Here is a 15,257-nt window from a genome sequence, read left to right on the forward strand (position 1 = left end):
ATGTATTTTTAATTTCCTTCTTTCTTTCTTTGTCATTTTTTTATTTTTCTTTCTTCTTTTTTTCTTTCTTTCTTATATTTTTCTTTCTTTCATTTTTTTATTTCTCTGTTTCATTTTTTATATTTTTTAATTTTGTCTTTCTATCTTTCTTTGTAATTTTTTTCTTTTTTCTTTTATTTTTCTTTCCTCCATTTTTTATTCCTCTTTTTCATTGTGAATTGTGTGTAATAACAATAAATATGAGGTAAATTTCATGACATATAAAAAGTGTTTTTTGATGATTCGGGCCACGTTTTAGACGTTTTGCTGGCCTGGTAGATCATTTTCTATTCATATAAGCACCTCCTTTTTTATTGGTAATTTTCTCACACTGTAAAACCATTTTTCTCTTTACCTCTGTTTATAGGAAGCGTCTGTCCTGCTCTGAGTTCTTATTCACTGAGTCCGACTCCAGTCCACCGGGAGTTCGCCGTCGTTTCTCTGCTCTGATGGATTCTCACCGCGTCGCTTCTCCTCTAGAGAGTGATACAGAGTCACGCACTCGTCAAACTGCAGTCAAAACCAGAGGCAAGTCACTGGAGAGTACCACCATGCCCGCCAGCTCAGATCCCTGCACTGTGGTGCCAGCAGCACAAGGAACAGGTATGTGTGGTCTTTTAATGAGATACGGTTGCCTGATTGTACTCTTTCACTCCAGTTTTCTTTTAAATGTGTTTTATATGGTTTTTTTTGCAGATAAACTGCTGAAACCTGCTGATGCTGGAGTCACACCAGCACCATTTGGGCCAAGAGCACCGAGCGATGTTGTTTTACGGCGAGCACGACATCAACAACTCTCTACAGATGGAGAGAAACAGACCCCAACTCAATCTGGCACCAAAGTCATTAAATCCGCCTCAGCGTCGGCTTTATCTGTTATTATACCTGCAGGTGAGACCTCCCAACACCAGGGGGAACACATGAGCTGTTTAATTATCACAACCTTATATTTCTTCCTTTTTTCTTTCTTTCTTTCTTTCTTTCTTTCTTTCTTTCTTTCTTTCTTTCTTTTCTTCTTTCTTTCTTTTCTTCTTTCTTTCTTTCTTTCTTTATTTGTTTTTTCTTTTTTCTTTTCTTTTTCTTTTTTCTTTATTTTATTGTTATTTTTTAATTTTTCTCTCTTTTATTTTTTTATTTCTCCTTTTCATTTTTTATATTTTCTCTTTTTTTCATTCTTATTTTTTCTTATTTGTTCTTTGATTATTCTTTCTTCTATTTTGTATTTCTCTTTTTTATTTTATATATTTTCATTAATTCATTCTTTCTTTTCTTTGTCTTTTATTCTTTCTTTTGTTTTCTTTCATTTTTATTCTTTCTTTGTTTATTTTTCTTTTGTCATTTTTCATCTTTTCATTTTCTTTCTTTTTTGTCTTTTTTATTCTTATATTTTTCTTTCATCCTTTTTTCTTACTTTTATTCTTTCTTTTTTATTTTCTTTTTTCCCTTTCTTTTATTTTTTTCTCTGTTTTGTTTGTTTTTATCTTTATTTTTCATTTTTTTTAATTCTTTCTTTTCTGTTTCTTTTGTCCTTTTTTATTTTTTTATTTTCTTTCTTTCTTTTTTTATGTTTTATATTTTAAATTTTTTTTATTCATGCTTTCCTTTTTTTGTATTTTTACTTTTCTTTTCAATTAGTTTATTTTGTTTGTTGCTTATTTACTTCTCTCTGTGTGTTTAACTTTCTACAGTTGAGCAGCACGGTACTTCCCCGTTAGCCAGCCCGATGTCGCCTCGCTCCATTTCATCCAACCCGTCCTCTCGTGACTCGTCCCCAAGTCGAGACTATTCTCCCACAGTAAACACCCTGCGTTCTCCCATCACCATCCAGCGCTCGGGGAAGAGGTACGGTTTCACCCTGCGCGCCATCCGGGTCTACATGGGTGACACCAACGTCTACAGCGTCCACCACATGGTCTGGGTAAGAGAGACAGACACACACACTTCACATGTGACTTTCTTTGGATTTTATTAACACATATGGTGTAAGAAACTTTGTTATTATGGCTGATAAACAGGTAGTTATCACCAGTAAATAATAAAGCATGACCAGTCCTCCTGTAATTAATGACAGGGTGGTGTGATGTGGTCTGTTTAAAAGCCAAGTTGCCATTGTTGGGCAAGGCCCTTAATTCTAAATTGCTTGATTTGTGTTTTAACACAATTGTAAGTTGCTTGGGATAAAAGTGTCTGCTAAATGCAGTAAAATTGAACATGTAACATATTAGAGTTAATTGTGCTCATATATAAATGTTCTCAACACCTCCTGACCGGTCTGAATCTATGTAGTAATTAATATATAGATTATTTATTTGGACACCCTGTGGAGGACATTAGACTGTTCCTGTATTTTGAGGTCTCAACACCATAATTTTTACCTGTGCATTGGACCAGCACTGAGAGTGCACTGACAAGGAGGTCTGAAGATCTCCCTTCCTCAGACATTAACCAATCTTTTTCATGTAGACGCCTGAGATTTGAACCCAGGATCTTCAGATCTCAGCATAGTGGGCTTACACAGTTTACTCTGCCCCACCCGAGTGCCCTACCCTGTGGATTTTATACTTATCACATATCACTCATCAATTGGTGTGTGTAATCATTCATTATTTGGTCTGTTGTTTGACTTAAATAACTGCTTCTGTTGTTCTGTAATTGTAGCACGTGGAGGATGGAGGCCCTGCGCAGGAAGCCGGTCTGTGTGCTGGTGACCTGATCACTCACGTGAATGGAGAATCTGTACATGGACTGGTTCATACAGAGGTGGTGGAGCTCATTCTGAAGGTAAAGCTGGTAAAACATTACACCCCAGTGTTACAGTGTAAGAGACATTTTTCATTTCTAAAATCTTTGTTTTTTATCTTTGTTTCCTGTTCAGAGTGGAAATAAAGTGACAGTGACCACCACTCCGTTCGAGAACACGTCCATTAAGGTTGGACCAGCCCGGAAGGCCAGCTACAAGGCCAAGATGGCACGACGCAACAAGAGATCCACTGCCAAAGAAGGACAAGAGAGGTAAGATGAGTTAATCAGCTTCTTTTTCTAAACTCCAACAGTACTGATTTAGTACCACATCAACAAACAGACGTTTTATTCCTGTAACTGCAGTAATATTAATAGACAGGGGCCCTGTGCTCACATTGTAATGCTACTGAAGCACTAGGTGAAGCCCCGCACCTCTAACAATTGAAAATGCAAGTGCACAATGCTTATCCAAGGTAGAACAATACTGTGGCAAACAAGCCACAAAAAGGGGTTAATCACAAATAATTAAAGTGGACAAATTAATGGAAACAAAGTTGCAATGGAGAAAGTGGACAGAACAGGGACAGCGCAGAACTCTAATCTAGTTTTCAAGTCAAGTTTATTTGTATAGCTCTTTTTACAGTGGACATTGTCAGAAAGCAGCTTTACAGAATCCAGGACTGACAGACCAGAAACCCCTGTTGAGCAAGCCGAGGGTGACAGTGGCAAGAAAAAGACTCAGCAGGGACCTCCATCCTCCAAAGTGCAGTAACCTCAACCAGGTTACCATAGAAAGGTGAAGACTGAAAACCAGACCGGAGCAAGCCTGGTGTCACAGTTTCAAGAGAATGCAGGTTGCCAACAGAGGAGCTGGCAAGTCTATGAGGGAAAGACCATGATAACTAGAGGCACTTCCACCTGGAGGAGCTGGCAAGTCTGTGAGGGAGAAACCGTGATAAATAGAGACACTCCCACCTGGAGCAAATTAACACACAGCAAGGCACAGGTGACTGTCTGTTTTTATCCGGCCTACAGAACTGCCGCTCACTGGATTTTTTGTGAACATCTCAATCTCACCTCGTCTCCAAAACATCATACCTGCACCGTCTGTCTAATAATCTCCTTTCTTAATCATGTGGATATACGGATGTGTCCACTCTAGAAATAGATGTCATGTCACCTCTGGGGCAATTCCCTTTCTCACAGTGGTTCCATAGTGAGGTCTCAAAGTGCAGATTTCTTAACCAACTTTCCATGAAAAGATAAAGTATGCTAGCATTCCATGCCAGCCTGGTATCATGGTTTTAATTGAAAGCAACAGAGGAGCTGGCAAGAGTGTACTGCATGGCAGAGCCAGAATACAAACCCACAACCACGTAGTTGATAACCCACAGCGCTACCCACTAGGCTACAACTATCCTAAAATGATTGCGTACTTTTGGCTGTTCCTGGTCATTTACATCTACATTTACATTTTCAGCATTTAGCAGACGCCTTTATCCAAAGCGACTTACATTACAGTTACAGTATACAATCTGAGCAACTGAGGGTTAAGGGCCTTGCTCAAGGGCCCAACAGCAGCAACCTAGCAGTGGTGGGGCTTGAACCAGCAACCTTTGGATTACTAGTCCTGTGCCTTAACCACTAGGCTATGGCTTGCCATGCCGTGCTGTGGTCACCACAGCAGATCATTCATCCGCATATTGGCTTGAAACCCACACTAAGGGTGCACATAACACCATGCGCCTTCTGTATTTTTGTGCCCGGTCAGGACACTCACAGGACTTACATTTGCGGGATTTAGCAGGCGCTTTTACCGAAAGCGACTTACAATTATCAGTAAATACAATACAAGCAATTGAGAGTTAAGGGCCATGAAAAGATAAAGTATGATAAAACCCAGACTGGAGCAAGCCTGGTATCACGGTTTTAACTGAAAGCAACAGAGGAGTTGGCAATAGTGTAAGGGAGAAACCGTGATAGAGACACTCCCACCCAGAGGAAATTAATACTCAACAAGACACGTGACTGTTTTTATCTGTTTTTATCCAGCCTACAGAACTGCCGCTCATTGGATTGTTTTGTGAACTCCCTGCATTGTAATGTATAGAAATCTCAGAACATCAGCAGTTTCTGGCGTTTTACAATCCTGTTTGTATGATGTGTTCTGCTGATGCAGCAGGATGACAGATTGCTTAATAAAGTTTGTATTACTGGTCATTCAGACCCAAATAGAAGATAAGAATTTGATGTATGTCAATATGTATCCTAATTTTTCCTCTCTTCCCTTTATCCACCCTCCTTGTTTTCTGCCTGGTTTCCTCTCTCCCTGCAGTAAGAAGCGGAGCTCCCTGTTCCGTAAGATCACAAAGCAGTCCAACCTGCTCCACACCAGCCGCAGTCTTTCCTCTCTCAATCGCTCTCTGTCATCCAGCGACAGTCTGCCGGGCTCACCGACCCACGGGCTGTACGGTCGCTCGCCACCTGACTCCGCCCACCTCGGTCAGTAACTCTAATAATCTGAAAGACTTTTCCGCTACTAGTTTACTGCTGCTGGACTTACAGAAGTTACACAACGTCCTGGGTAACAGAAAATGCATGAACATTGTATTCTCACCCTGCTATAGCTCAAAGCAGCTTCAGCTGACTTACACAGGCCAGTGTACGGGGAGTGTTGGAACACTAGGTGACCACATGCTAGGATAATGTACTGGTTATTCTTCTTTTCTTCTTCTTTTGGCTGTCCGTTAAGGAAAGGTCATTCATCTCCGTGTTTTCCTGTCCTGAACATCCTTCTCTGTCACTCCATCCTTCTGCATGCCCTCCCTCATGGCACCCATCTTCCTCCTCTTTTCAGCACTCATCTCACTATAGAACCATCATTCCTTCCTCTGCACATGCTCAGAACCATCTCAATTTCAATCTCTCTTAGCTGCGTCCGAAATCGCATACTCCTACACTAAACAGTACGCAAAAGCAGTACGGGAGAGCGGGTAGTGTGTCTGAATACGTAGTTTACATTAAACAGTACCCGGAAGACTTACTGCATGGGCGGTCATTTTTGAGTAAACACTGCACACTACGGGACCGATTGTCTATCCCATAATTCAACTGGAGCTGATAGATGGCGGAAAGCAGAGAGTCGACTCTTTACAAGTGTAGGTGAGACAAAAATTAAAAATGTTATGATTAAGTACAACCCTGAATAAGGTTATGAGTAGCTTACTGGGAACTATAGACGTAAATTTGTCTGATTTTAAAATTGTTATAACTGTGGCGACGTGATGTCATGCATCATATGATGTTGGTAAAATAGCGGACGTAGTACGTATGAGGTTGCGTGCATACTGCACACTTGCGTACTGAAAGAGCTGAAACTGCTTTACAGGCCGAGCAGCACGCACTGCCTCCCACTGTTTAAGTATGTGATTTCGGATGCAGCCCTTGTGCTCGAAACATCCTACCTGCGCCGACCCTCTAATAACCTCCTTCCTTAATCCTGCCAATTCTCGTCGATCCTGATGAGAACATCAGCATCTTCGGCTCCACCACCTGTTTATAAGTGGGTAGCACTGTCGCCTCACAGCAAGAAGGTCCTGGGTTCGTTCCCCAGGTGGGGCGGTCCGGGTCCTTTCTGTGTGGAGTTTGCATGTTCTCCCCGTGTCTACATGGGTTTCCTCCGGGTGCTCCGGTTACCTCCCACAGTCCAAAGACATGCAAGTGAGGTGATATTGGAGATATTAAATTATCCATGACTGTGTTCGATATAACCTTGTGAACTGATTAACCTTGTGTAATGAGTAACTACCATTCCTGTCATGAATGTAACCAAAGTGTAAAATATGACGTTAAAAATCCTAATAAACAAACAAACAAACAAAACGTTTGAGGCTGCGTGAACACTGCACACTTGCGTACTGAAAGAGCTGAAACTGCTTTACAGGCCGAGCAGTGCACACTGCCTCCAATTTAGTACGTACTGTTTAAGTATGTGATTTTGGACGCAGCCCTTGTCTCCAAAACATCCCACCTGCTCTGTCCCTCTAACAATAATTCTCGTCGATCCTGATGAGAACATCAGCATCTTCAGCTTCACCACCTGTTTGTAAACCCAACAAGTTGGGTTGAGTGTGATTGATATGATATGACATGATATGATATGATATGATATGTGATTATGCTTGTTAATCAGCGTTTAGTTTTGTATCTTGATGCATGATTGTAATGAATAATTATGTTTGTTTTCTTTAAGAAACTGTTAAAACACCAGTTTCTGATGTGTAATGAACTGGAGCTGTAGTGTCTCTGGATTTCATTTCTCTGTGGTGATTTTTATCAAACTGTGGCCTATGAATTCAACTAAAAATAAAACTCAGCTATTGTAAAGCTACTGAGTTCTTATATTTCTGTGGTGTTTCTAACTGTGGTGTCGGCCTTTATACCCAACACTCACTTTAACCCAAAAATCTGACATTAATCCACTTTTAAACTAATATATAACTAATATTAACCCAATAAATAGAGACAATCTGGGGCAGATGGAGCACATTCATTTGTCATGTACAGTAAGTCCTCGAGTTACGGCAGACTTGACATACGGCGTTCCGTGGTTACATCGCCATCTCCTATAAATGTATTAAGAAAGTTTTGTTCCGTCATTCCGATGTACGCCGTTTGAGACGTAAAAACAAAGTTCGCACGGGAACTAGTTGGCGAGCAGAGCGGACGAATACGCCGTCACGCAACGCTATACGAGGAAGACGGCGTTGTTCATCCTGTGTATGTGCTCCATGTGAGTGACGTAGATGCTTATGTAGGTGGATTCCGACTTACGGCGAAAATCGTGTTACGTCGCGTCCGTAGGAACGGATCTCCGACGTAAGTCGAGGACCTCCTGTATACAGATACACATATACAGTACAATGAAATTATTTAATCACGTATCCCAGATTCCTTGGCACGGCCATTGCACGGCACCCCTGGAGCTGAGAGGATTAAGAGCCTTGCTCAAGGGTCCAACAGTAGCTTCATGGCAGAGCCAGAATACAAACCCACAACCACATAGTTGATAGCCCACAGCTTTACCCACTAGCTACCACTATCCTGAAATTCGTCCACATTTGATTTGGCACGTACCTTCCTGACACAGTCCTTCTATTAATCTTCGCTTGACACCCGCACTAAGGGTGCACGTAACACCATACACCTTCTGTATTTGTAAGCCCAGTCTGGGATTCAAACCCACAGGACTTAGACAAGTTTACATTTGCGGGATTTAGCAGACGCTTTTACCGAAAGCGACTTACATTATTAATAAATACAATGCAAGCGATTGAGGGTTGAGGGCCTTGCTCAGGGGCCCAACAGTGGCTGCATGGCAGAACCCATCTATTTATCTGGGCTTGAAACCATTGTATTTGTGAGCCCTTGCTCAGGGCGCTTGTTCAGGCCCTTGCTCAGCCACAGTGGCAACTTGGCAAGGGTGAACCGACAATCTCATGATTACTAGTTTAGTACCCTAACCGCTGAGCTACCACAGACGTGACTGTTACCATTAGCCTGGCTCTTACCATTATGCCACACCAGGTCACATTTATCCTTATCCTCAGCGGTGGGTTCTGCCTCTAAGGAATCACTGGGCACAGTGCAGTAACACACCCCAGACAGGACGACAATCCATTGTAGGGCCTCAGCCACGCCCACCCCAAAACATAGCCAGTCATGTCCGTATAAAGACACCCGACTGGCCAGTAACACTGCTGGGTCTCCCAGTGGTAGAAGGCGGATGCTTTTATCCAAAGCAACTTACAATTGTGACTGAACACTAGTTAAACAATTAAGGGTTAAGGGCCTTGCTCAGGGGCCCAACAGTGGCAACTTGGCGGTGATGGGGCTTGAACCGGCAACCTTCTAATTTCTAGTCCAGCACCTTAACCACTGAGCTACCACTTCCCCGTAAAGCTTTAGATGGATCCTTAAGTATCGCCCGCCCCACTCCGGACATAGCCAGTCACGCCCAACCAGCCAATATCTGGGGATTTCAACCCTGGATGCCAGTGGACTAGTGTAATTCACCGCTGCACCACCACACCGCAGTAGTGGACCTGAACCCTGGTCTAAGTTACACCATTATTTCTGATCATTTCACTTACATTTACAGCTTTGGATGCATGAAAGCTTATGTTAGATAGTCCTTAAGTCCTTTCAGACATAGCCAGAGGGGATTCGAACCCTGGATGCCAGTGGTATTGGGCTAGCGTAATTTGGTGCTGTGCCATGATTTAAAGCTTCATTTTGTATTAACTTGAATATAATAACCTGATACTAACCCAATGATAACACCACCTCTCTCTCTCTCTCTCTCTCCCTCTCTCTCTCTCTCTCTCTCTCTCTCTCTCTCTTTCTCTCTCTCTCTCTATCTTTCTTCATTGTTCTTATATCAGGAATGTCCTCCCAGAGCAGTTCCCCGGCGTCCTCCACCCCCAATTCTCCAGCCGCCTCTCATCACATGCGGCCGAGCACCCTGCACGGCCTCTCCCCCAAACTGCAGCGCCAGTTCCGCTCCTCTCGCTGTAAATCGGCGGGAAGCGTCCCTCTCTCCCCGCTGGCGCACACTCCCTCGCCAAGCACGCCCAACGCCACGCCCACTTTCCCCGCCAAGCTGCACTCCTCTCCACCGATCACACGTCCTCGCTCGCCTCTCCTTCAGCGGGTGCAGTCAACCGAGAAAGCAGCTCCGCCCTCTCCGCCATCGTACCCCTCGTTTCCCTCATCGGAGAAGAAGGGAGGCCTGAGGAAGCACGGCGGGGAGGAATACCGCACCCTGCAGAGCCTGCTGGAGATAGAGGGCGAAAACGCGTCTTCTGACACGACACCGAACAAGCCAGAGTCACCGTTCAGTCAGGAGTCAGCGCAGGCCATGAAGGATAAACCCGCTAACGGAGTTGGTGTGAAGAGTTTCAGTAAAATAGAGCCAGTCAGGTTGTTAGTTAGCATCAGTGCTAACAAAACTCAAACCTGCGAGTCAGCAAAACAGGCTAGGCAGACATCAGTCTCAGCAGTGAAAGATCAGCCTGCATTTGGAGGCACGACACCATTATTAAGTGTAAAACCAGTCAGCGTTAGCTGTGCGCCAACAAAACCTGTACGAGTACCCACAGCGCAGGAGATCAAACAGACAGGAAGTGAGAAAGGCAAAGCAGCATGGGAGAAAAACTCAGATGCCAGGTCAGGACTTGTGGACGTCCGGAAATCTGGAAAAGCCCCAGTTATTGTGGAAGAGTACAAGACTAAAGTTCCAGTCCCAGCACTGATCGATGCAGGTCCTACCCAAAGCAAATCCAAGGAGGAAAAAGTTCCAGTCCAGTCAGGATTGTTCCGAACTCCCAGAGACGAGCGCTCTCATTTGGAAGTCTTGGAGGAAAGTCCGAGTTCCCCCTCCCCTTCGACCCTGTCGCCCAGTTCCACCAAATCACGTGCCGTCTCCCCGGGTGACCGCACCAGTTTCGTCACTCAGCTGACCAGCGTGGCCAAAACCATGCTCGGCCCGATGAAGCTGGGATCGCAGGACAGCGGGAAAGGGAAGGACTCCAGCTCCAAAGCCAACGAGGACAAGCGTTCAGGGACGCTCGGAAAGGCGGAGTCTTCATCCGGGGTCCGACGCGTAGCTACCGGGACGTGGCCCGGACCCGGATCCTCGAAATCAAAAAGCAAGCATTCCTGAACTTTCTGTTTGTCCATGTAGGGTCGGGAATGTGTTTGGAGGATTTGAGAATAGCAGTACGTAAGCGATGAGCTAAAACTTCCACAGCCACCAAATCAACAATTCAACAGGTCGAAGAAAAGGTGCTCTCAAACTATCATTGTCAAAAGTGTGTGTGTGTGTAGTTCGTGTTTAAAGCTGCAGTAAGTAACTTGAGCTTTCTGGTAAGAATGTGTCACTGCAATCAGGCTGTCACAGTAAGAAGTAAACAATCGTTTGTGAGATGTTCAGCAGTGTTTACAGGTCAAATTAGCTACAGCAGCATAAAGGTTGTCTGGTCCCTGCGATAGATTCGCAACTCGTCATTTGTGTCTAGTGATTCTGGGAGAATATGATCAGGATGGATGGATGGATGGACAGATGGACGAACAGATAGATAGATGGACGGACGGACGGACAGGTAGATAGATAGATGGATGGATGGATGGACGGACAGACGGATAGATAGGCAGACGGACGGACAGACAGATAGATAGATAGATAGATAGATAGATAGGCAGACGGACGGACGGACGGACAGACGGATAGATAGGCGGACGGACAGATAGATAGATAGATAGATAGATAGAAAGATAGATAGATAGATAGATGGATGGACGGACGGACGGACAGATAGACGGACGGACAGACGGACGGACGGACAGACAGACAGACAGACAGACAGATAGGCGGACGGACGGACAGACAGACAGACAGATAGATAGACTGATAGATGGATAGCACTTTTATCCAAAGTGACTTACGGTACTGTGACAGTATATATTGTCCAAGCAGTTAAGGGTTACTCAAGGGCCCAACAGTGGCATGAACCAGCAACCTTCTGATTACTAGTCCAGTGCCTTAACCACTAGGCTACAACTGCAAGTATCTAGATAGATAAATAGATAGATATAGAAATTAGAGTGGCAGTGAAAAATAATCAGGAAAAAATAATATTGTTTAAATCTGACAAGACTGACCTAAGCTACAAGATGCCAGCGTGGTGGTGAAAGTTAATGCGAATATCTGTAGTCACATGGTTATATCAGTGTCACTGACAGACGGGTTTTTATTTTGACATGAGCCTTATTGTTAAAACAATTTGATCCAAGACTGTAGCCATGAGTTGATGGGGGGCAAATCTATGGGCGCCGAGTGAGAGTCGGGGGGTTCCTACCATCTTAAACCATTCCTGTCATATCAACAAATAATGGGAACATTAACAGAGATCTTAACGTTTCACAGAGCTAGCGAGTGTAATATGTTTATTGATCATTTTTACATCAGTATATTGGAGGACACATGTTGAGCATATCTGAATATTGAGGATGACCCCCCCATGTTATTATGGCCTTGATCTGATCAAAGTGCGGCTGTAATGGGGCGGGTAACACCTCGTGACTAAAAGCGCTAGGTGAAGCCCCACACCTGCAAGTATTGAAACTGAACCCAAGTCCAGCATGCTTGAAAGGATCCATGAAAGGATAGCAGTAGGCTGGCATCCCATACCGGCCTGGAACAAGCCAAGTTTTAATGGTTCCGGGCAGAGAAGCTGACAAGTCTGAGAGATAAAACGTGATATATAAGAACACTCCCAAAGCGAATTAACACTCAACAAAGTCCAGGAGACTGTCAGTTAAAAGGAATTGACTTGTCAGTCATCTGCACCTCCATGCCCTCTCTGTCCAGCTGGACCCAGTACTTCATAAAACTAAGAACACACAGAGACAGACTGGCTTGTTTACACTGATTCTGCTAGTCATGTTGTACACACATGGCCACAGGAGAGTTTCATGTCACCACCATAGCTGAAAACATGGCAGGGGTCCTTAATAATGACTGCAGGGAAAGTAGCTCTATAGTAGCTCACTGTTTAGCTCTGTACAGGTGTGAGTAAATTCTTAAAAATTTTAGATGAGAGTCCAGTGGGTAAACACTCCATCAGAATAGGTACAACACAATGCATCTATCAAACCTTCAAAATCTGGGTGACCAGATTGTACAGAGTTGCCTGGGTTGCGTAAAAATCATGGACAAAGTGTGGGTCGCTTAAAAAAACAGTTTGAAAAACCCTGAACACAAAACTGTGACGGCTCTAATCGCGAGTGACCAGCTGAATTGCATGTGCACCAATTCTTGGACCTCCAGGGCGACCTAAGGCAGTGCTAATAGCACCATAATAGAAATCTGTCTTATCCTCTACTGACTCACTGATGCTAGTTTTTCCGTTCCTAAGTACAGAAGTTACATACTGCAGCTTTAACGTAGATAGAAAGCAAGTTAATGTCGTGCAGAAAAAACACTGGCTGTCTGTATAGGTGCATGTTACACTTGTAAATAGAAGAAAAAAATGAATAGAAAATATGATATGTTAAAAACTAAGCAAAGACCTGATGCTAGTGAACATCGCGCACATCCAATCATCACATCGGGCCAGTTTCTACAGCAACAGCATGTTAGCAATTACATATCAAACGCTGTCGAACCCGCAAACAGGCAGAACCTGGTGATCATGTCAGCTGTAGATGCGCAGAGCTAAAAAAAAAAAAAAACAACGTAATATGATGCTCGAGGACATTAGGAATCGCTTACAATTCACAACACAAGTAAAATCTTTCTTTTTTAGTATGTTGTTTTTTTATCGATTTTTATGAATAGACATAAGACATGCAGCTGGACAGTGATATTGTGTGTGTATACACTGTGTATTGTGATAATAATAACACGGTAAATTGCTCAGCTCCAGTGCTGAGGAAACATTAAGAAATAGGAGTTGTTCAAAGTAGAGAAAATACATAAAAGTAATCTTTATTACCATAAAAATACATCCAATTATCCAAAAAATCAAATGTACACTGTGGGTCTGTCTGAAAACCTAGTGAGCTGCCTTGCTGCCTACCTACCTGATCAGCTTCCTCAGTAGAGAGGATTCTAATACATTTACATTTTCAGCATTTAGCAGACGCCTTTATCCAAAGCGACTTACAGTACTGTGACAGTATACAGTCTGAGCAATTGAGGGTTAAGGGCCTTGCTCAAGGGCCCAACAGCAGCAACCTGGCAGTGGTGGGGCTTGAACCAGTGACCTTCTGATTATTAGTCCAGTACCTTAACCACTAGTTAACCATGAGTTTGATAAGACATCAAACTCATAATTCTGATTATTTAGACGCACTACTTAGAGATTACCACAGTTTTAGCTTACTAAGCTAACACAGTTAGCCTCAGGCCATTCAAACCAACAGGCTGAGGTGGCACAACCTGCTAGCACGCCCTCTAACGTCTCTCTCTGTGTACCAAAAACGATTAAACTGTCCCTGACGAGCCTGAATTTACAAATAAACGACACTTGTGCATCTTTATACAAATTAAACATCAATAAGAATTTATTTACATTTGAAAAGAACTCCGTTAGTTGCACCGCATTCGTCCATATTTGTATTTTTGGTGAGAAAAGTTGTGCCGCACTGAATGCTGGGATTTCCTTCAGCACTGAGGAAGCGTTGGGCGCTCCCTCGTTATTCAGTCAGATCATCACTCAGAATTAAGGCACCTCAGTAGGAGCATTTTAAGGAGTCTAAGTATTTAGACATGCCCTCTTCTCAGGAGCGTAGGATGACGTAAAATGCGCCTATGTAGAGAGATCACTAGGTTTTCAGACACACACACTGACTCCTCTCACTCCAAAAGTACTTGATCAGACCACTCGTTGTCGTGAGTTTTGCTCCATATTTACGTGCTAATGGTAAACATAAATAAGACAAAAAATGGAAGAAAGATTGTTTATTCCTGCCTTCACGTTTTTGAACAGCAGTGCTTCAAGCAGAGTTCAAGGCACATGGTGGTATGTGAACCTTCCGGTGGATACGATTCGCCTGGTATACTGGGCGGAAGGCAGGAATATCCTGGACAGGATGCCTAAACTATTACAGGCCTTTTCCCATCAGACATGTCTGTGTAGACACCCAACCGGTGTGTAGCACCACTGTGATTCAAACCCAGATCTCTGCGGTGGTGGGCTAGCGTAATAGACTGCCACACCACTTCATTTCATTTTCCTACAGAATCACTGGGAACAATGTGCTAACACACCCCAAGCAGGATGCCAGGGCCTTGGCCACTGCCCCCCTTCTCAGACATTGCCAATCTTATCTGTATCTAGACACCCGACCAGCCGATTGGTAGTAATGCTGGGGATTGAACCCTGGATTAGCGCCATCCAAGCTCATCGTACAGATATGTATCAGTAAATAGTGAAGGAATTATACATTTTCAATATTGAACTGCTGGTGACTGGACGAGAAACTTTAAAGATAGTTGTGTGTATATGTGTGAGTGTGAGAGCTGAGACTGGAAACATGTAGCCTATTGTACAGTAAATATGTGTATATTTAAATTTGCACTGAGACGCTTTCTGTAAAAATAGCATAAATGAGTGTAATTCTAGGAGTTCTAGGAGAAACGTCCGCTGTAGTGGACCTGTAGGGAAAGTTTTAGGTGTGCAGTGATGTGTCGTCTGCTGAAAGCGCTGTGAGAATCCTCCTACGTATGCAAAGAGACTTTATTAAAGAGTCATAGGTTCCTGTGTATCATTCCACTCAACACATGCTCACTGGCCAGTTTATTAGGAACACCATATTAATACTAGCAAGGAGCGTCGTTGCTCTCAGAACACCCGTGAGTCTTTGTGACATGGATTGCAGAATTTGCTGTAAGAATTTGCTTCATGTTGACT

General features: G+C 43.4%; 1 protein-coding gene across 2 annotated transcripts in view; it reads left to right on the top strand.

Annotated features, from left to right (window-relative positions):
- The window catches only part of mast1b (microtubule associated serine/threonine kinase 1b), an 86,575-nt gene extending 75,964 nt beyond the window's left edge, over positions 1-10,611 (top strand). For both annotated transcript variants that reach the window (XM_063016388.1, XM_063016397.1), the window contains exons 21-27: positions 407-642; positions 736-930; positions 1,728-1,957; positions 2,698-2,820; positions 2,915-3,051; positions 5,117-5,283; positions 9,225-10,611. In XM_063016388.1, the coding sequence (XP_062872458.1) occupies positions 407-642; positions 736-930; positions 1,728-1,957; positions 2,698-2,820; positions 2,915-3,051; positions 5,117-5,283; positions 9,225-10,504 (2,368 nt within the window). In that variant the 3' untranslated portion in view covers positions 10,505-10,611. The remainder of the gene's footprint in view (positions 1-406; positions 643-735; positions 931-1,727; positions 1,958-2,697; positions 2,821-2,914; positions 3,052-5,116; positions 5,284-9,224) is intronic.
- Positions 10,612-15,257: the final 4,646 nt, after the last annotated feature.

This window comes from Trichomycterus rosablanca, chromosome 2 (genome assembly GCF_030014385.1).
Source record: "Trichomycterus rosablanca isolate fTriRos1 chromosome 2, fTriRos1.hap1, whole genome shotgun sequence".
NCBI lineage: Eukaryota > Metazoa > Chordata > Actinopteri > Siluriformes > Trichomycteridae > Trichomycterus > Trichomycterus rosablanca.